Here is a 19,673-nt window from a genome sequence, read left to right as displayed (position 1 = left end):
AGGAGAAGGTTGTCTTGCTAAATCCCTCCTGCCTTCCATTAAGTCCTTTCATTTTGAGGCTCCACCTTCAGCAAGTGAGCGAGGAGGGAGAGGGGAGAAATCTTCCACAGACTCTGCTACCTCCTAGTGGACAAACGGCCTCTGTTCCGCTTTCCCAAAAGAGTACAGTGGTACCTCGGGTTACATACGCTTCAGGTTACATACGCTTCAGGTCACAGACTCCGCTAACCCAGAAATAGTGCTTCAGGTTAAGAACTTTGCTTCAGGATGAGAACAGAAATCGCGCAGCGGCAGCAGCAGGGGGCCCCGTTAGCTAAAGTGGTGCTTCAGGTTAAGAACAGTTTCAGGCTAAGTACGGACCTCCGGAACGAATTAAGTACTTAACCCGAGGTACCACTGTAGTCCAAAAGATTTGCCGGCTGTACATTTGTCAACTTTTTAAAAAAAAGATTTGCCGAGGGTGCAGAAAAAAGAGATCCGGCAATTTGCTTTGTGAATTAAATAGCTGTTTAAATCAGGGGGTTGCCAACTTTTCAAGCTAGCCTCCGATGCTATGCATTCACGCACGACTTAAGACGGCAGCGATCAAGGGGCGGCAAATAGGGCACAAATCAATCCTTTTGGGTTCTTCTCCGTTTCTAATTTTTCCAATCTTAACTTCAATTCTCCGCATTTCTGCACCAGTTTATTTTTTTAAAAAAAAATCTCATTTTGTCTTTAATGTACAAATCATTGTACACAATTCCCCCTTGTGCGCCCATATCTGCAAGCAAATTTCCCTAACAATAATGCATTTTTAATGTTACTTTCATTAACGTATGCATTTAACCGACACTTTCCCCTAATAATGTGCATTTTTGAGAAAACTCTAGACCTTCCCCCAAGCTGGTGCTGTCCACAGGTTAACATGATTTCCATCATCCCTGGTGGTTGACTATTCTGGCTAAGGGGCTGACATGAGCTTTCGTCTGACAACACGTAGCAAAACAACCACAGTCGTACCTTGGAAGTCGAACAGCCTAGTTTTCGAACGTTTTGGCTCCCGAACGATCGCAACCCGGAAGTGAATGTTCTGATTTTTGAATGTTCTTTTAGAAGCCGAACGTCCGATGGGGCTTCCGTGGCTTCCAATAGGCTGAAGGAGCTTCCTGCAGCCAATCAGAAGCCACAATTTGATTTTCAAACATTTTGGAAGTCGAATGGACTTCTGGAATGGATTCCGTTCAACTCCAAGATATGACTGTATATTAAAACACCTGAGATTAAAGTATGTCATGAGCAAAGCCCATTAACCAGAGCATAACGGTTAAAAGAAGAATTTGGGGGTTGAAGACAGGAGATCAGGAGGAAACGCTGATCTATACAGGTGTCTTCAAGTGCCATCAGTATTGGCATTCCACTGACCCTTAATGATAATAATAATAATTTATTATTATTTATACCCCGCTCATCCGGCTGGGTTTCCCCAGACACTCCGGGCAGCTTCCAACCAAATATTAAAAGCAATACAGCACCAGACATTAAAAACTTCCCTAAACAGGGCTGCCTTCAGTTGTCTTTTAAAAGTAAAATAGTTATTTATTTCCTTGACATCTGATGGGAGGGCGTTCCACAGGGCGGGCGCCACCACCGAGAAGGCCCTCTGCCTGGTTCCTTGTAGCCTCACATCTCGCAACCCTGTGGTGTAGGATAGGGTGGGAGAGAGTGACTGGCCCGTGTCTGAGCGGGGATATCTCAGGGCCTTCTCGGTGGTGGCGCCCGCCCTGTGGAACGCCCTCCCACCAGATGTCAAAGAAATAAACTACCAGACTTTTAGAAGACATCTGAAGGCAGCCTTGTTTAGGGGAGCTTTTAATGTTTAATAGATTATTGCATTTTAATATTCTGTTGGAAGCCGCCCAGAGTGGCTGGGGAAACCCAGCCAGATGGGCGGGGTATAAATAATAAATTATTATTATTATTATTATTATTATTATTATTATTATTAACCTGTTATCTCCCGGGTTGCAACCCAGCACGCTAACCATTGCACCGCACTGTCTCAGCTTGGGAAAGTCTGCCTGAGCTTCAGCAAAGTTGCTCTGTTTGGAGACCTCAATTTCTCCCTCTTCCTTCCAGGGCGCCTCGTCCAGCCTCGTGGTGAAATTTGCCGACACGGAGAAGGAGAGGGGTCTCCGCCGGATGCAGCAAGTGGCAAACCAGCTGGGCATGTTCAGCCCCATAGCCCTGCAGTTTGGGGTGTACAGTGCCTACACCCAAGCAGTAAGAGGCTCCCCTTCGCTCTAGGAGCCTGGGGTTGTGGGGAGGGGGACGGTGCCGGCTGTGTTGTTTTTTTTTGGGGGGGGGAGGCGTTTCCTGGCTCAGTACACAAACAGGGACGCTGATGTGTGCATATGCACACACTTTTCCTTAAGATCATCTCACCGCATCCTGAAAGCTAGCATGTCAGGGTGTAAGCTAGGCTATGGCCCTTATCCTTCAGACGCTAGCTTTCTAAAAGGAAGGGATTTCCATTAACACCCCCCTGAAAAAGTTGCATTATAGATAACTGGCATGCCAAGAAGAAGGAAGGACAAGAACAATTCGCCCTGAGATGCTAATCTTCTACATGCAGGGATTTTATTTTATTTTTAAGAGGAGGAGCCTTACCTTATGTGCAGGGGTAAATTTAGAAGTGTGGGTTCCTTTTTGTGAAAGCCACTCCCTGCTGCCTCACAACCATTCCCCTTCTAAGATTTTGCAAGCTTAAAAGCAATGACAAACCTAGACAGCATCTTAAAAAGTAGAGACATCACCTTGCCGACAAAGGTCCATATAGTAAAAGCTGTGGGTTTCCCAGTAGTGATGTATGGAAGTCAGAGCTGGACCATAAAGAAGGCTGGTCGCCGAAGAATTGATGCTTTTGAATTGTGGTGCTGGAGGAGACTCTTGAGAGTCCCATGGACTGCAAGAAGATCCAACCTATTCATTCTGAAGGAAATCAGCCCTGAGTGCTCACTGGAAGGACAGATCCTGAAGCTGAGGCTCCAAGACTTTGGCCGCCTCATGAGAAGAGAAGACTCCCTGGAAAAGACCCTGATGTTGGGAAAGATGGAGGGCACAAGGAGAAGGGGGTGACAGAGGACAAGATGGTGGGACAGTGTTCTCGAAGAGACCAGCATGAGTCTGACCAAACTGTGGGAGGCAGTGGAAGACAGAAGTGCCTGGCATGCTCTGGTCCAGGGGGTCACGAAGAGGTGGACACGACTAAACGACTAAACAACAACAAAATGCAATAAAAATGAGCTTTCCATCTCTTGCTTTGTTGGGAGTCTGCTGAAAACAGGATGAGGGCGGATCTTTTTTGAGGTGGCCGTCACCAAAATAATAACGATTTGCCTTCGCACGAAGCCCGTTTGGAGCACTCCTCCAGAGAAAGGGAAGGAGGAAGCAGAGTTTTCAGATAGCCTAGAGCAGTCACGTCCAACTCACAAGAGACTGTGATCTACTCCCAGTATAAAAATTCTAGTGATCTAACCATGAAGGGAGGGGTGGGAAGCTAAAGTTGTTGGGCTTTGGGGGGGGGGTGAAGCTTTGGCATCTGACGGGAGGGCGTTCCACAGGGCAGGTGCCACCACCGAGAAGGCCCTCTGCCTGGTTCCCTGCAACCTCACTTCTCGCAATGAGGGAACCGCCAGAAGGCCCTCGGAGCTGGACCTCAATGTCCGGGCAGAACGAGGGAGGTAGAGACCCTCCTTCAGGTATACAGTGGACGCTTGGGTTGCGAACGTGATCCGTGCGGGAGGCACATTCGCAACCTGCAGCACTGCGTATGCGCATGCACAGGTTGCCATTCGGCACTTCTGCGCATGTGCAAAGCACGATTTAGCGCTAATGCGCTAATGCGCCTGTGCCAAAACCCAGAAGTAACCTGTTCCAGTACTTCCGGGTTCGGCGCGGTGTGCAATCCGAAAACGCGCAACCTGAAGCATCTGTAACCCGAGGTATGACTGTACTGGGCCGAGGCCATTTAGGGCTTTCAAGGTCAACACCAACACTTTGAATTGTGCTTGGAGCCAATGTAGGTCTTTCAAGACTGGTGTTATATGGTCTTGGTGGCCGCTCCCAGTCACCAGTCTAGCTGCCGCATTCTGCATTAGTTGTAGTTTCCGGGTCACCTTCAAAGGCAGCCCCACGTAGAGCGCATTGCAGTAGTCCAAGCGGGAGATAACCAGAGCCTGCACCACTCTGGTGAGACAATACTCTGTCCCCTGCTGGGAAGGAGATGCAGGACGGTCAGATAACAGGATGCTGATGGGGCTGTAGGGCCAGACTCTGTGGACGTCCATGGTGCTTTATATTTATGTATATCTGAAGGAGCATCTCCACCCCCATCGTTCTGCCCGGACACTGAGATCCAGCGCCAAGGGCCTTCTGGCGGTTCCCTCCCTGCGAGAAGCAAAGCTACAGGGAACCAGGCAGAGGGCCTTCTCGGTAGTGGCACCCGCCCTGTGGAACACCCTCCCATCAGAGATAAACAACTACCTGACATTCAGAAGACATCTGAAGGCAGCCAGGTTTAGGGAAGCTTTTAATGTTTGATGTATTACGGTATTTTAATATTTTTTTGGAAGCCACCCAGGGTGGCTGAGGAAGCCTAGCCAGATGGGCGGGGTATAATTAATAAAATATTATTATTATTATTATTATTATTATTATTATTATTATTATTATTATTATTATTATTATTATTAACCCCCCTCTCTCTCCTGCCCCCTTTCCCCGCTTTTCCGCCCTCAGCTAATGCAGCAACAGGCAGCTCTTGTTGCCACGCACTCCGCCTACCTCAACCCCATGGCGACGATGGCCGCCGTGCAGATGCAGCATATGGCCACCATCAACCCCAACGGCCTCATTGCCACCCCCATCACCCCCATCACAACCTCCTCAGGTAAGGCTGGGGGGCCAAGGAGGCCCAGACAGGAAGGGGGGGCGGGCTCAGCCTTCCTCACAGGGCACACAAACACACAATCGGCACTGGGACCAACCAGGGTTTTCCAGAAGGAGTCCAAAATGTTTCCCACTCCCAATATGTGTGGTTTTTTCCTGGGGGGGAAAGGTAGGGGGGATTCACCAAGAAGTTTGTCTGTTTCCTTGTTTGTTTCCTTGTTTGTTTGTTTGTTTGTTTGTTTGTTTGTTTGTTTGTTTGTTGCGGTCCAAGTCACAGTGCCACTCCCCCGGGCAGTGGCTAAATTTAAGACGTGATTAATAAACTCAAGCAGACAATGATCTGCATTGGAAATGGCCACAACTTTACTGATTACAGATATAGGTGGATTTTTGGCTCAGGCGTAGCCATTCCAGCAAAAATAATAATATTAATTACCGTATTTTTTTGCTCCATAAAACACACCGGACCATAAGACGCACCTAGTTTTTAGAGGGGGGGATGCGAGAAAAAAAAATTGTAATGGGAATTGGGGTTGCTTGTGCGTAAACTGCAAACTGCTCCAAGCTGGTTGTATAGCTAAACCTTTCCCTGGTTTGACAGCCCTTACAACGCGACTGTCTCAGTCACTGGCAGAATCCGTCAGTGGGCGTTTCCTAAACTTCCTCCAACATAAAAATTCCTTGACTCCAAGTCTCCTCCTAGATTCTCTGCGCGGAAGCTTTCTGTGCAGCATGGGCGTGCCAAGCGGAGGTCCTGTGCTCTCTCCGCTTGATTTCACTGGAAGCGTCTCGGAGCCTCCACTCCGCAGTACTCTCAGCCTCCCCTTTCTTCCTGGTGTCCCCTGGATTTCCTTCCCCAGCGGAAGCTCTCTCTCTCTCCTTGCTAGTTCCCTCCCCTGCATCATTGGAGCGTCTTACCTCTCCTCTTGCCTCTGATGGCAGTTCCCTGACAAAAATTATTTAAAGGGAGTGCTGAGCAGAGCTTGTATGCATCCCAGGCTCTGCTCAGCGCTCCCTTACACGAGCCGCAAGGAGCGTGTGTGTGGCGCTTGCAGGCTTTTCCCCGACGGGCTGCCCTCCTCCCTCCTCGGGGAAAAGCCCCCAAGAGCTGTACACATGCTCCGTGCGGCTCTTTAAAGGGAGCGTGGCTCTTGCTGGCTTTTCCGGGAGGTGGGGGAAGGGACTGAGGGCAGCCCCTCTGTCCCTTCCCCCACCTCCCGCAAAAGCCAGGGATAGCCCCACGAAGCCTCCTCAGGGCAGTGAAGAGGCTTCGCCCCTAAGCCAGAAGCTAGAACAGCGCAGCGCTCCCTCTCTCTGTTCTGGCTTCTGGGATAGCTGCGCAGCCTGCATTCGCTCCATAAGAGGCACACACATTTCCCCTTACTTTTTAGGAGAAAAAGGTGCGTCTTATGGAGCGAAAAATACGGTATTTGGGTTTTTTTAAGGCAAGGGAATTCAGTTCCCCTGACTTCCTGCTCATAGGCACTCTCAACCTTCTTGCTATTAAGAAGGAAAGTTCAAATGGGGGAAGTCAGAGCTCATTTTAAGATGGGGCTGGGAGAAGAGACCTGGGCGCAATTCAACCAGAGCCCAAAATATGAGGGGGTCCCACTTTGTTCTTCTTCCAAATCCATTCCCGTCCTTATGACACCCTTGAAACTTGGTGAGCAGCGGCGAAATTCTAGCTAGAATAGATTATGCAAAGCAGCCGAAAATACGCACAATGTCTTATGCAAAGCCTGGCACCGTTTATTCCCACTGAGGCTTTGCGCGCGGATCTGACAGCCTGAGCTGCGTAGAGGAGTAAACTTTGGTGCATGTGTGATTTCAAGAAGGGATTTATGGGGTCTATGGACACGAGCGGCTCCATCACGGAGCCCTGGTGAGGTTTCTGGTGCCCCGCCAACCTTCTGCTGCCTTCTTCCACAGGGACCAGCACGCCACCTGCCATTGCCGCCACGCCAGTGTCTGCCATCCCGGCCACCCTCAATGGCTACAGCCCTGTTCCCACACAGAGCACAGGGCAGCCGGCCTCCGAGGCCATTTACACAAATGGCGTCCATCCGTACCCAGGTATCTGAGGGTCGCAGGGGTCTCCTTCTCCCTCTGATCACACAAACTCCATCCCCTGTTTTTCGGTCTTTCTTTCCTGGACACCCAAGTCCTTGAGACCACCTAGATTTCGCCCCCCCAACCCCAAATGCACCACTGTAATCCTATATTAGGGGTTGAGGCGCTCATCTCGCTTTACTGGCCGAGGGAGGCGGTGTACAGCTTCCGTTTCATGTGGCCAGCATAACTAAGCCACTTCTGGTGAACCAGAGCAGCACACGGAAATGCCGTTCATCTTACCGCCAGAGTAGTACCTATTTATCTACTTGCACTTTGATGTGCTTTCGAACTGCTAGGTTGGCAGGAGCAGGGATCGAGCAACGGGAGCTCACCCCGTCGCGGGGATTCGAACCGCGACCTTCTGATCGGCAAGTCCTAGGCTCTGTAGTTTAACCCACAGCGCCACCCGTGTCCCTGGAGACTACCTTACATTGCATTTAAAACCAAAATCGCATTTGGATAAAAACTGTTTCTGAGGCGGCTAGTCCTGGTCTTTATAACCCTGGACCTTCTTCCAGAAGGCAGAAGCTGAAAGAGATCATTTCCGGGGTGCGCACTATCCTGCGCTATCTTTGCAGCTTTCTTATGGCACCTGGAAGCATAGATTTGATCCAAGGTGGGAAGAGTGCACCCAATTATTTAGCAACAAACCATGGCTGCACAATTTGGTTAGTTCTTAGGAAACAAAACCAGGACCGGCATGCCGACTTGGAGATATACAGTGGTGCCTCGCAAGACGAAAAGAATCCGTTCTGTGATTCTCTTCGTCTAGCGGTTTTTTCGTCTTGCGAAGCAAGCCCGTTGACGGATTAGTGGATTAGCGCTATTAGCGGCTTTTAGCGGCTTATCTGCTGATCGGATCAGCTGATAAGCGGCTTAGCGGCTTAGAAAAAGGGGGGAGGGGAAAAAACCAGCAGGAACTCGCAAGACATTTTCGTATTGCGAAGCAAGCCCATAGGAGATTCATTTTGCGAAGCACCTCCAAAACGGAAAACTCTTTCATCTAGCGAGTTTTCCGTCTTGCGAGGCATTCGTCTTGTGGGGCACCACTGTATTTTGTTTTGCCTTGTGTGTGTGAAGCAGGCCATTAGCGTCTCATAAATGTATACTCTTTCCTCCTCGCCCCCTGACACAGCGCAGAGCCCAGCAGCCCCCGTGGACCCATTGCAGCAGGCATACGCCGGGATGCAGCACTACACAGGTATGGGGGGTGGAGAATGGGGATCTATAGGATTCTGGGCCGATATGTCTCCTTTTGCCAAGGCCTTGTTGTCCAGGCAACGCCAGAGACGTGGTGCCTGCTCTATGGCCAAGATGGCACCAGGGATGTTGACTCATTGGCTTTCCCAGAATGCCGCATCTATTAAGTCGGGGATGGGGAATGTCTCTGGCACCCCACAGGCTAGTGGCGCTCAGGAACTGTGGGGTGTGTGGTCCAGAGAGATCTGGGAAGGGTCCAGAGAGGAGGGAGGAATTTGGTTTGGTTCGCGAAGCTCTCTCATGCCTACTTCTTGGAATAATGATGTGAACTGAAACACAGCTGTCCTTCAAAGTTTGCATCGCTTCAGATTTTACCATGCAGTCCTCCAAACACAAAAAACGCACAATAGAGGAAAGTGCGCATTTTTAAAAAATATATACTGTATTTAACCATCTATAAGATGCCCCCATGTATAAGATGCCCCCTATTTTGGGGGACTCAGATTTAAGAAAATGGGGGGAGATATAAGAGGTATAAGATGCCCCCCTAATTTTTCACATTATTTTTTAGTGGAAAAACCTAGTCTTATACACGGAAAAATATGGTATATGCATGTATTGGTGAAAACCACATACAGAAATACTCCCAAGATGGGGTAAATTGCTGGTTTTTTAAAAGTGTGTGTTAGGCATACCTGCATGTGAAAATGTGTACCTTAGGATAAAATGCTGGCAAGCGAAAAAATGGTTCAGAAATACACAAGATTAGGAACGCTGGTGGTTTTGTCCATTCCTATGAGGGCACGGTGCCTGCTCTGTGCCTTAAGCCTTTCTGCCTGGGCAGTGCCTGCAATGTGTTCTTCCCCGGATCGGGCAACACCGCAGGCCTGTCGCTCTCTCTCTGCCCCTGTTGCTCGGCCAATGTGAGGAGCTTAGGCTTCACTCTGCCTCGCTTGCCCCCACAGCCGCCTACCCTGCCGCCTACGGACTGGTCAGCCCGGCCTTCCCGCAACAGCCAGCCACCATCATCGCCCAACAGCCGCCTCCACAACAGCAGCAGCAGCAGCAGCGGGAAGGTAGGTGGGTCACTGAGCCCCTTTCCCCACCCACCCCACAGCTGCCATTAATTTGCAGACATTATTTCCATTATTTCCTGCGGAGGTCTTGAGGCACCGGCAATGTCTCGTTTTCGATACGATAATCTTTATTGTCATGGTCCCATACAGAACAACGAAACTGAAAAAATCTACATCAGACATTCAAAAACCAACAAGTCTGCAATCCCAGCCTGGTTAACCCCCTAAGAACTCTGGTACTCCATAATTAAATACAATATACTCCCATAGAGACTCCTTAGGTAAAGGTAAAGGCACCCCTGACCATTAGGTCCAGTCGTGACCGACTCTGGGGTTGCGGCGCTCATCTCGCTTTATTGGCCGAGGGAGCCGGTGTACAGCTTCCGGGTCATGTGGCCAGCATGACTAAGCCGCTTCTGGCAAACCAGGGCAGCACATGGAAACGCTGTTTACCTTCCCGCCGGAGTGGTACCTATTTATCTACTTGCACTTTGACGTGCTTTCGAACTGCTAGGTTGGCAGGAGCAGGGACAGAGCAACCAGAGCTCACCCCATCGCGGGGATTCAAACCGCCAACCTTCTGATCGGCAAGCCCTGGGCTCTGTGGTTTAACCCACAGCGCCACCCGTGTCCCAGAGACTCCTTACAATGCGTTTAAAACCAAAATCGCATTTGGATAGAAACTGTTTCTCAGCCGGCTAGTCCTGCTCTTTATAACCCTGTACCTCCTTCCATCTAAATGTTACGGGGTGTGTGGATTGCACAGCCAGCTCCCTCTGTGTTCCAGCATGTTCTCAATGAACAATTCTTTCTCTCTCTCCTCCCTCCCTCCCGCCTTCCTTTATCCCGAAACATGGCCGTCCTCTCCCAGGTCCCGAGGGCTGTAACATCTTCATCTACCACCTGCCGCAGGAGTTCACAGACTCCGAGATCTTGCAGATGTTCCTTCCCTTCGGAAACGTCATCTCCGCCAAAGTCTTTGTGGACCGGGCCACCAATCAGAGCAAATGTTTCGGTAGGGATAGCCCAGCGGGGTTCCGGGGGGAGAGAATAGGGTCCCCCCAAATCATGGGGGACCGCAATCCGCAGAGGCTAAAAAGCAGCGGTCTTCTCGCACTCGGCAAGAAGAGAGAAACATCCTGCTAGCGTGCCTTCTCCGCCTTCCTCATAGGGACTATCAACTTAAACCTTTGCTTTAGAAACCAAACCAACAAGGGGTGGGTTCTACGGAGGGGGGGGCAGTCTCCGTCTGCATGCTGTGAGGTCACAGCAGGCCCTCGCCCACCCCATCCTCCCTTCTCCTTGTCTTTTTTCCCTCCGCCTTTTGCAGGATTCGTAAGTTTTGACAATCCCGCCAGCGCTCAGGCTGCCATCCAGGCCATGAACGGTTTTCAGATTGGGATGAAACGCCTCAAAGTCCAGCTCAAGAGGCCTAAAGACGCCAACCGGCCCTACTGAACCAGCTGCCCATCAGGTGGGTGCCCCCCCTTCCAAGGCGAGGGAGCTTAGGAGACACTGCTGGGGCAGACGGGCATATTGGGCATCGTTCGTCTGCCGAGGGTTGGAGGGAGGGCACCGCAGTGCCACAACACCGCACCCCTGCACCCCGGAAGTCCCTCAAAATGCATTGATGGGCCGGTAGCAAGGATCCGAGAGGGAAATAGCAGCGTAAAAGCTCTTCCGAGAAAGCTTGTTTTCCTTAACTCCTGGCCCATCGACCCCAACGCCTTCCTGGTGGAGTAGCTTCTTTGAGGGACATGTTGATGAAGCACCCAACAGGCCCAGAGAGCTCAAAATGCAAAATATCTCTCTTTACACAATTGCACCAGTTGCTGCAAGCCCATGTTGCAACCCACTGTAAAGCTTTGGCTGGGGGTTTTACCAGAGTCCACAGGAGAGCACCGAGCACCAAGGCCAGGGGGAGAGGAAGCTGTGACCGTCCAGAGGCGGCCGGGCTACAACTTCCATCACCATCCCTGCCCATTGGGGCCACGCTGGCCGCTGGGGCTGTTGGGAGTTGGAGTCCAGCAACACCTGAGGTTGGGGGCCACAGATTGCCTCTTCGTTGTACTGTGTGTTCTGGCCGACATTATTCCGCACAGTGTCCTCCCAGCCATTAGGGGGCGACACCAGTGGCGTAGCATGGGTTGTCAGCACCCGGGGCAAGGCAAGTAATTCGCGCCCCCTAACCCGTGGATTTGCGCCCCCTAACCCTAACCCCCAGATGTTGCGCCCGGTGCGGCCGCCCCCCTGCACCCCCCCACGCTATGCCACTGGGCGACACAGTCCTGGTCATATTTTTTTGGGGGGTGGCAGATGTTTCAAGGTGGAGGGGGCAGAGAAGGCAATATTTAAATCTATGCTCAACCCAGTTCTAAATACGATGAGAGTACGGTGACGTTCAGCCAGCCTTAGCAGAGCAGAGTTGGCAAGATCTCAGATTAGGCATTTGTGCTCTTGCATTTGGAAGTGAGGGGGCCTGGACAAGTGTGGGGGCATGGGGGGGGCAGCAGCAGAAACAGCTAACAGCGCTGAGGAGGCTGCCACCAAAGCCATTTTATTTACCCAGAACGCCTCTGGTGATACTTCTTTTCTCCTCGCTGTGGCTGAGCTCTGCACCTTTGCAAAGGTTTGCAATTTTCGGAAAAGAGAATGTCAGCTCAGTCCTCTGAGTCCTCTGAGGCTTCTGGGCCTGTTGCTGCTGCTGTGCTTCTGCACGAGTCCCTGGTGTGGGCATTCAAAGAGACATAGGCACCAGGTCTAGGGGTCCCAGGGTGACAGGGCACCCACACACACAAAAGAATCGTGGGTGCTTAGCACCCCAGTGCAGGGCTGTGACACGACCTCTGGTTTCTACCAGACAACGTCAGAGACCCTGCCAGTCCCCGGAAGTGCCGTGATGCCATGATGTCAAGAGCAATTGGACAGTCCAATCCCAGCCGTTGTGGCTGTGTATTTTAGGTCGGAGGCTCAGTGGAGACCTGCACGTGAGGAGGGATGGGGGAGAGAGGACAGGATTCACTAGTGTCTAGGTGTGGTATGACATCCATCCCCATCGTTCTGCCTGGACGCTGAGGTCCAGCTCCGAGGGTCTTCTGGCGGTTCCCTCATTGCAAGAAGCCAAGTTACAGGGAACCAGGCAGAGGGCCTTCTCGGTGGTGGCGCCCACCCTGTGGAATACCCTCCCATCAGATGTCAAGGAAATAAACAACTACCTGACATTTAGAAGACATCTGAAGGCCAGGGAAGTTTTTAATGTGTGACATTTTAAGGTATTTTTAATCTTTGTTGGAAGCCGCCCAGAGTGGCTGGGGAAACCCAGCCAGATGGGCGGAGTACAAATAAAAAATTATTATTATTATAACCTGTCACACCATGCCTTTGCTTTCGTTCGCATTTCCCCACCTACAGATAAATCTCTCTGGGTGCGACGCTTCTTTGTCAGGTGTGGTGGGGGTTGCCCTCTTGTGCAGGGCATCACCCTAGGTGACCCTTCTGGGTGGTTGTTTTCAAATCAAGGAAATCTTGTGAGACCGTGTGTTTTCTCCTCCTGGTATGTTTAAATTTCAGGAGTCAGTTCTGGGATGTTGTCTCCTCCAACCTCCCACCCACCATCACTTATGGCCCCCTTTCCATTCTGGAGTGTTACAAATTCATTCTTTTTAACCCAAGGAGTTGGCAAAAAGTTCAACAGAGGCTTTGGTAAGCTGGATTGCAAACCATGTTGGTCTCGTTGCCCTCAGAATACTGTCAGAAATGAGTTTGGACAGGTGGGGATCATTTTTTCGTTTTGTTTGTTTTAAGGGAACAAACGAAGATTAAAAACATTTGTAGATCTGTTTGCCAGGCAGCTTGATGAAATTGGGAAAGGTGCAATGGAGATGAACGTTATTTTTTAAATAGTGGATTTGTATAATTTGTCATATCAGATTGTGCCTCGCCACCAGTCTCACTTAAGGACCATTGTCAGTTGTGGGTTGTGCTTTGGGGGTTTTTCAAGCCAAGGGGTGGGAAGTCTAATCTCCCTTGCAGTGACTGGGACTGGTTCCCCCCACACCTGTCCTAAAAGAATCAAGGGACATTTTTTCTTATAAAAGGGAAGTTGTGACAACGCAATCCGTCCATTTTCTTCCCAATGCATGCTGGGAGTTTACAAGTGACCAGAGTCGAAAACCCCCCTGTCTCGTGTCTTCTTTCCATGTGTCAGTAAGCAGTGTCGTTTGACTAAATGTCCTTTTTTATTTTATTTTTTAGAAAACCCTTTTCTTATCGGTGAAGTTGCAAAAAAAAATAAATTAAAGAACCGTTCGTTTTTCCACGCGCGCACTCACACACACAAAAACAAACAAAAAGAAAACCAAATTCCCGTTTTTTTTCTTTGCTGCTCGAAACCACGCCCACCCCTCCCTCCCCCCTCCCCCCTCCCTCCCTCCCTCCGACAGGGTGTTGCAATCATATCTTGAGACGACTCTGTTGCTAAGCCAACCCCTTCGCCTGTCGCGAGAGACGTAGCTCCGTCCCCCCTTGTAAGTTGCATCCTCTGGAATGAACAAAAAGAAAAGTGATTGTTATATCTTTATTATTATTTATTATTTGGAAAGAACAAACAAACAAAAACGTCATGTGATCCGAGCTGCACTCTTTTTGCATGACGTCTGCGTGGTTTAGCGTTTACTGGATGTGCCGTGAGTTTCTGGAACGTAGTTTTCGTTTGGTGAACTTATCTCCCCCTCCCTCCTTTCCCCCCCCTTCCCATGCCTCCCCCTGCACAGCAAGCCCCCCCTCCACCACACACACACACACACACACACGGACCCCTGCACCTACACGTCCCCCCGTCTCTGCCCCCAAACTCCAAAAAGAGAGTCTCAATTCGATTTTGAACTGGGCGCCACCTCTGCCCCTTCCATCCCTTAATACTCCAAGCTGCCCCACCTGAGAACACTGCCTCACCCTCCAATTTACCTGTATTTGGTTTCGGTCACCTTTTCTACTGCTGTCGTCACCATATCGCTGTGGCCTGTTCTTTTCTATGATTTTCTTGCCTGTGCTGTGTGTTGTTCAATTTTTATTTTATTTTTTGCCTGTCTGTACGGTTGTTTCTTAATCTCTCAGACGCATTTGGCTGGTGGCTCTGTGCAATTGGTTTGTGCTTTTTGTTCTGTGGGCGAATGTTAAAAACATTATTTAATAGTTTTCCTTTCCTCTCCCACCCACTCCCTGATCCTGTCTCTCTCTCCCCCCCCCCCACCTTCCACCTTTGCTACATGGGGTCTCAGGCACACTCGACACGCGTTTTGTACCTGTAAACTGGTCCGCCGGACCAGATCCCAATCTTCCCACCCCGGGGCGTGTAAATTGGAAAGGAAGGTGGGGCCACACAGCTGTCAATCGCAGTGACATTCAAGGCAACAGGGTGACCAAATACAACGAAACGATATCAATATACACTCTTTATATAATATGAAATCCATTAAGAGTGCATATTTTGTGACTTTCAGAGATTCGTAAGTTTTCTGTTTATGTGATTTCATATATTTCATATTATACAAAGAGTGTATATTGATATCGTATCATTGAAATCCATTAAGAGTGCATATTTTGTGACTTTCAGAGATTCGTAAGTTTTCTGTTTATGTGATTTCATATATTTCATATTATACAAAGAGTGTATATTGATATCGTATCATTGTATTTGGTCATCGTGTTCCCTTGGATATTACTGACTATTGTTTGCAACACAGGGGTTAAATTGTTTGGTTAATTGCAGTGACATTACAAGACGCTGCATTTTGAAGCGTTATGTTGGGACTGTGAAGAATAGCACAGAGCTACGTGGAAGCAAAGAAACTGCACACTTTATTTTGGCCGCCTGCAAACTGAACAGGAACATTCTGCTCACCAACTGGCAAACATCCTGCCAGCTGCAGGGATCTGATTTGACAGCGCATTGCCCACAGTGACAACAGCTGGATGGCAGACAGGTGTGGTCTGAAGAAAACCACTTTGGAGACCAACTTGGGTGCATACACCCAAGGCAGGCCAAGACTGGGTTCCCTTGCCCACCCGTTTAGGTACATAGTGTCGATTTGATGACTGCAGAATAATTACCGTATTTTTCACGCCATAAGACACACCTGACCATAAGACGCACCTATTTTTTAGAGGGGGAATGCAAGGGGGGGAATTCTTTAAAGGGAGCGCTGAGCAGAGCCGCGTGGAACGTGTGTGAGGCACTTGCAGGCTTTTCCCCAAGAGCCACACTCACACTTCACGCGGCTCTTTAAAAGGAGCGCGGCTCTTGGGGGCTTTTCCGGGAGGTGGGGGAAGGGACTGAGGGGCTAAGCCGGAAGCTAGAACAGCGAGAGGGAGTGCTGCGCAGGGATCCCTCTCGCTGTTCTGGCTTCTGGGATAGCCGCGCAGCCTGCATTCGCTACATAAGACGCACACACATTTCCCCTTACTTTTCAGGAGGAGGAAAAATGCGTCTTATAGAGCGAAAAATGCGGTACCCAGTGAAACAGGTCAGGAGCTGTTCCCATCACAAACAGGGGTATTGAAATCAGGGCTTCCAACCTACCTTAGTGATTTGGAGCACAGGACTGAGAACAGCAGAAAAAGCGGGGGGTTGCGTCATATTCCATGAGTTCGTGCCACCACCACCCCAAAATTGCATACATTAGTTTGGGGCAAAGGGAACAGACACAAGTCAACGCTCTTGTTTGGCAAAGGTGATTCTCTCCCCCATCCCTCCCCCCAAAAAAAACACACACTGTGGGCTGTGCTCACAATTCACCCACCCCCTCAACACTCATGGTTCTCTTCCCCATCCTGACCCCCATTGGACTGCCTTGCCTGCCTGACCCACCGCCCTACACCGTCTCCATCTCTTTGACCTGCTGCATGAACCTCTTTCTCTCCCCCCCAACCCCCTATTTTTCATCACTCCCTTCTGCGAACCTATTGGGTACCACTGCCATCCATCCATCCATCCCGGAGATTCCCGATTGGCTATTCCACGGCAACCGTTGCCGCCCGCGGAATCTCTCATCCCGATGTGTTGTTGTGCTTGGCCGGCCGGGCTGTTTTTGTCCATGAGAATCCCCAGCTTCCAAAAAAAGGCCTCTACCTTTTCTTTTCTCGTCGTCGTTCTTTATTGTCGTCGTGGGTTCTTCCCGTGTGTTTGCTTTCTTTCTTTTTGTCGTCGTCGTTGGTGCGTGCGTGTGTGTGTGTGTCTCTGTATTTCTAGTTGCTAAAAAATAAAAGCATCGTGGGGTGGGGCTCGTGGCCAAGGCCTTGTGGAGGCCGGACCCCCCCAGTGATGGGCTCCACAGGGCGGCTTCTCGACGGGGGTGGGGAGCGAGGACGGTCATCCCGGTCATTTCAAACCCACCAGACACGACAGACCCACCCACCCAAAAAAGGAGGGTCGTTTTCTGCTTCCACCGCTCCCGTGACTGCAACATTCTTTAAATAACTTTCTTGAGTGGATTATCGTGGCTACAACCCGGGGTTTTAAGATGGAGGGAAACCAAAGAGAGTCAAAGCCCCAATAATATTTAATGCTGTATTGTTTTTAACACTTGACTGGGAGCCGCCCAGAGTGGCTGGGGAAACTCAGCCAGATGGGCGGGGTATAAATATTATTATTATTATTATTATTATTATTATTATTATTATTATTAAAAGCCCAAGGCAGGGGGAAAGGTAGAATAACACGAGGGTTATCTTTAAGACCAAAACAGAGTTCGGGGCAGAGGTTAAGAAAAGGGGGGAATCTTCCCTGACCACAATTTATAGGAGCCAACTGCCTCCTCCAGAGAGGCAGGAGGGGTGGAATATGACAACCTGAGAGCAGGGTTCGGCCCACCACTCTCCATAAAAAGCCAAAACTCCGGAAAGTCCCCTAATGGAATCAGGTTCCTCGTCGGCTGCCATCTTGCCGTTCTCCGTGGCCTTTGGAGACACGGCAAAATGGCAGAACAGAGCTAATTGGGTGGTCCTAAGCGGGTGTCTTGAGCTAGAGGGGACTCTGTCTGCTGGAATCTTGGGACGGTGTTGGTGGGGAACAGAGGGAAATTTGCCCCGCTTTGTGGGGTGGAGGCAGAGAGACGGAAAGGAGTAAGATTAAGATCTGACTCACCATCAGCGCCATTGCCTCGTCCTGCAAATCTAACCACAGGCGTTTTTCTGTGGCTATTCCTAAAAGGTTCTTATAACTATTATTAATGTAAGTTTACGGAGCGCAGACCAGCTGCCTTCACCCTGGGGGTTTCGCTGGCATTTTTTGAATGCAAATCCACCCAATTCGCACCGTCCGAAATGAGATGTGAACCGAAACGCAGCAATCCTACAAAAATTCGTGCTTCTCCAAACTTTGCAGTGCAAAATTCTTACTAGATAGAAGTCTGCACCAAGATGCTAACTTTAGTGTGAATCACACACAAACAAATGCATCCGATTCGTGGAAATCGCTTGCAAAGATGTGCCCATTTTAGTCCAAACCTTGTACAACAATGTGTACGCAATGAAAAATTCACTCCTAACACGAATTTTTGCAAGGTTTACTCTAAAAGAAATAAAGAATTTGCAAATTGCTGAGGAACACGTGGGAAACTGAATTTAAGACTGGGGGGAATGAGAAAGTGATGGAGCATAAATGGGTCAGATCCATCCATCCTTACTTGACCGCTCAAAATTTACTAGCCTGATGATTTAATCGTGGCTGCGTTGTTCGGCCAGGGAAGGAATCGCAACACACCCTCAAAACGAGATTTATTGACATACATACTTTGGCACAGTCGAGGGGGGACGAGGACTCTGGAGGCCGGGGGAGCCTCTTCTGCGGCCCCCCAAGTAGGAAGGCGCTGCAGAAGACGCAGCCTATTCAAACATGGCCGCCTCACCCAGGTTGGGCAGAAAGCGAGGGGAAGATTTCGATCCCAGGACTCCACGCAAACCACCCTCCTCTGTCTGCATGTCCTAGGCTTCCGGGCACCTCAGATTCTCTGTGACCCAGTGGCTTTAGCTGGAAAGAAAGACGTTTAATATATATATCTCTGTTCTTTTTCTGTTGTTTGTTTCCCCTTTTCGCTCTCTCTTTCTAGGTCTGGAGCTTACTGGAGGAACAAAGCCCCCTTGATGTCGCCCCCTTCCCTCCTGCCCCCTTCCTCTCTTCCTCTGCTCTTCTTCCTCCTCGTAGATAATAGGAAAGCCACTGGCTCTCTGAGCTTGAGGGCCACCGATTTCCTCACCGGCCGGAGACCCGGAAGACCTCCCTTCAGCTGCGCCAACCAAGCCCCTCTTTGAGGACGGGATGAGCGATGAGACGGGCTCACTATATATCTCTCTATATATATCTCTCCCCTTCTGCCAGCCACAGGGCTTTCCCCACTCCCCACTCCGTACACTCCAATCCTTGCCCCCTCCCTCCCCCCAACACAGCCAAGAAGCACTGCATTGTGGGAAGTGGAGTCACCAAGACATGCAGCGCATGAAAGCCCTGCTTAGAATAATAATTTAAAAAGCAAGATTCAAGGCAGAAGGAAATTTAGGACAAGGCAAGCTTGGACAGAAGACACACCAAGAAAGATGGACTCAGGACCAAACCGGAGAGGAACCCAGCCTGATGATGATGATGATGATCACCTTTGGGGTCCTCAGCCCTTTTGCTCTCACACTGTTAGGGTGCAGCAACCTAGGGACTTGGGGGGGCTAAGGAATGGGCCAATATAGGGGTTTGTGGGCAGCTTGTGGGCCTCTGATAATCCACTCTCCATCCAATTTCTTACACCGATCCAGGCAACCTCTCAGGAGATGAGAGAAAGCTTTGCTCAAACGGAAAGGTTGATTTTTTTGGGACCACGCAGGCCAGTGTAAAACAACCCAACCCCAAAGGAGTTCTGCACGAGTCGCTGCCCTGAGAGTGCCTCCTCAGGAAATCTCAGACCAGGGCCTCATACAGGGGTGCAACGAGGCAGCCTCCCCTGCAAGCAGCTTTTTTGGGGGGAGGTGGGGGGTTCTGTTGGATACTCAGCGCTGCAAATATCAGCAACCTGCCCACCATTTAGGAGTTGGAAACCTTTAATCATACGATGCAGGCATGCAAGAGATTATAGGTGCCGATATTTTTCAGATACGCTGCTGTTTAAAGCCACAGGAGCACTGGTGGAAATGCTGCCGTCCTCACCCTAAAGAAACTGCCTCTCTCCCCACCAGGCTTTGAAAGAGCATGTCATTATATTCCCCCACCCCCGGAAACAACAACCCCAAATCGCTCTCCCTCTTCTCTTCTCCTGGAAACTTATCGCCGCCCGTCGTATCTGCGTTGGGGGTGGATGCATCAGAGTGGAAACT

General features: G+C 50.0%; 1 protein-coding gene across 3 annotated transcripts in view; it reads left to right on the top strand.

The window, feature by feature from the left end:
- CELF3 (CUGBP Elav-like family member 3) overlaps window positions 1-18,876 on the top strand; it is an 81,599-nt gene extending 62,723 nt beyond the window's left edge. Inside the window, exons 6-14 of one of the 3 annotated variants that reach the window (XR_014002702.1) lie at window positions 2,119-2,262; window positions 4,780-4,930; window positions 6,859-7,002; window positions 8,177-8,242; window positions 9,207-9,317; window positions 10,189-10,332; window positions 10,648-10,791; window positions 13,760-13,843; window positions 18,425-18,876. Coding sequence is in view for 2 of the 3 variants with exons in the window: in XM_081173695.1 (XP_081029821.1) it covers window positions 2,119-2,262; window positions 4,780-4,930; window positions 6,859-7,002; window positions 8,177-8,242; window positions 9,207-9,317; window positions 10,189-10,332; window positions 10,648-10,775 (888 nt within the window). In the remaining variant the exon portion in view is untranslated. The remainder of the gene's footprint in view (window positions 1-2,118; window positions 2,263-4,779; window positions 4,931-6,858; window positions 7,003-8,176; window positions 8,243-9,206; window positions 9,318-10,188; window positions 10,333-10,647; window positions 10,792-13,759; window positions 13,844-18,424) is intronic. The other 2 variants (XM_081173695.1, XM_081173694.1) reach the window with 2 other exon arrangements.
- Window positions 18,877-19,673: the final 797 nt, after the last annotated feature.

Source organism: Podarcis bocagei (assembly GCF_964188305.1).
Source record: "Podarcis bocagei genome assembly, chromosome: 16".
Taxonomy (NCBI): Eukaryota; Metazoa; Chordata; class Lepidosauria; order Squamata; family Lacertidae; genus Podarcis; species Podarcis bocagei.
The sequence above is the reverse complement of the archived record's forward strand: the minus strand, read 5'-3'. Positions and strand labels throughout refer to the sequence as shown.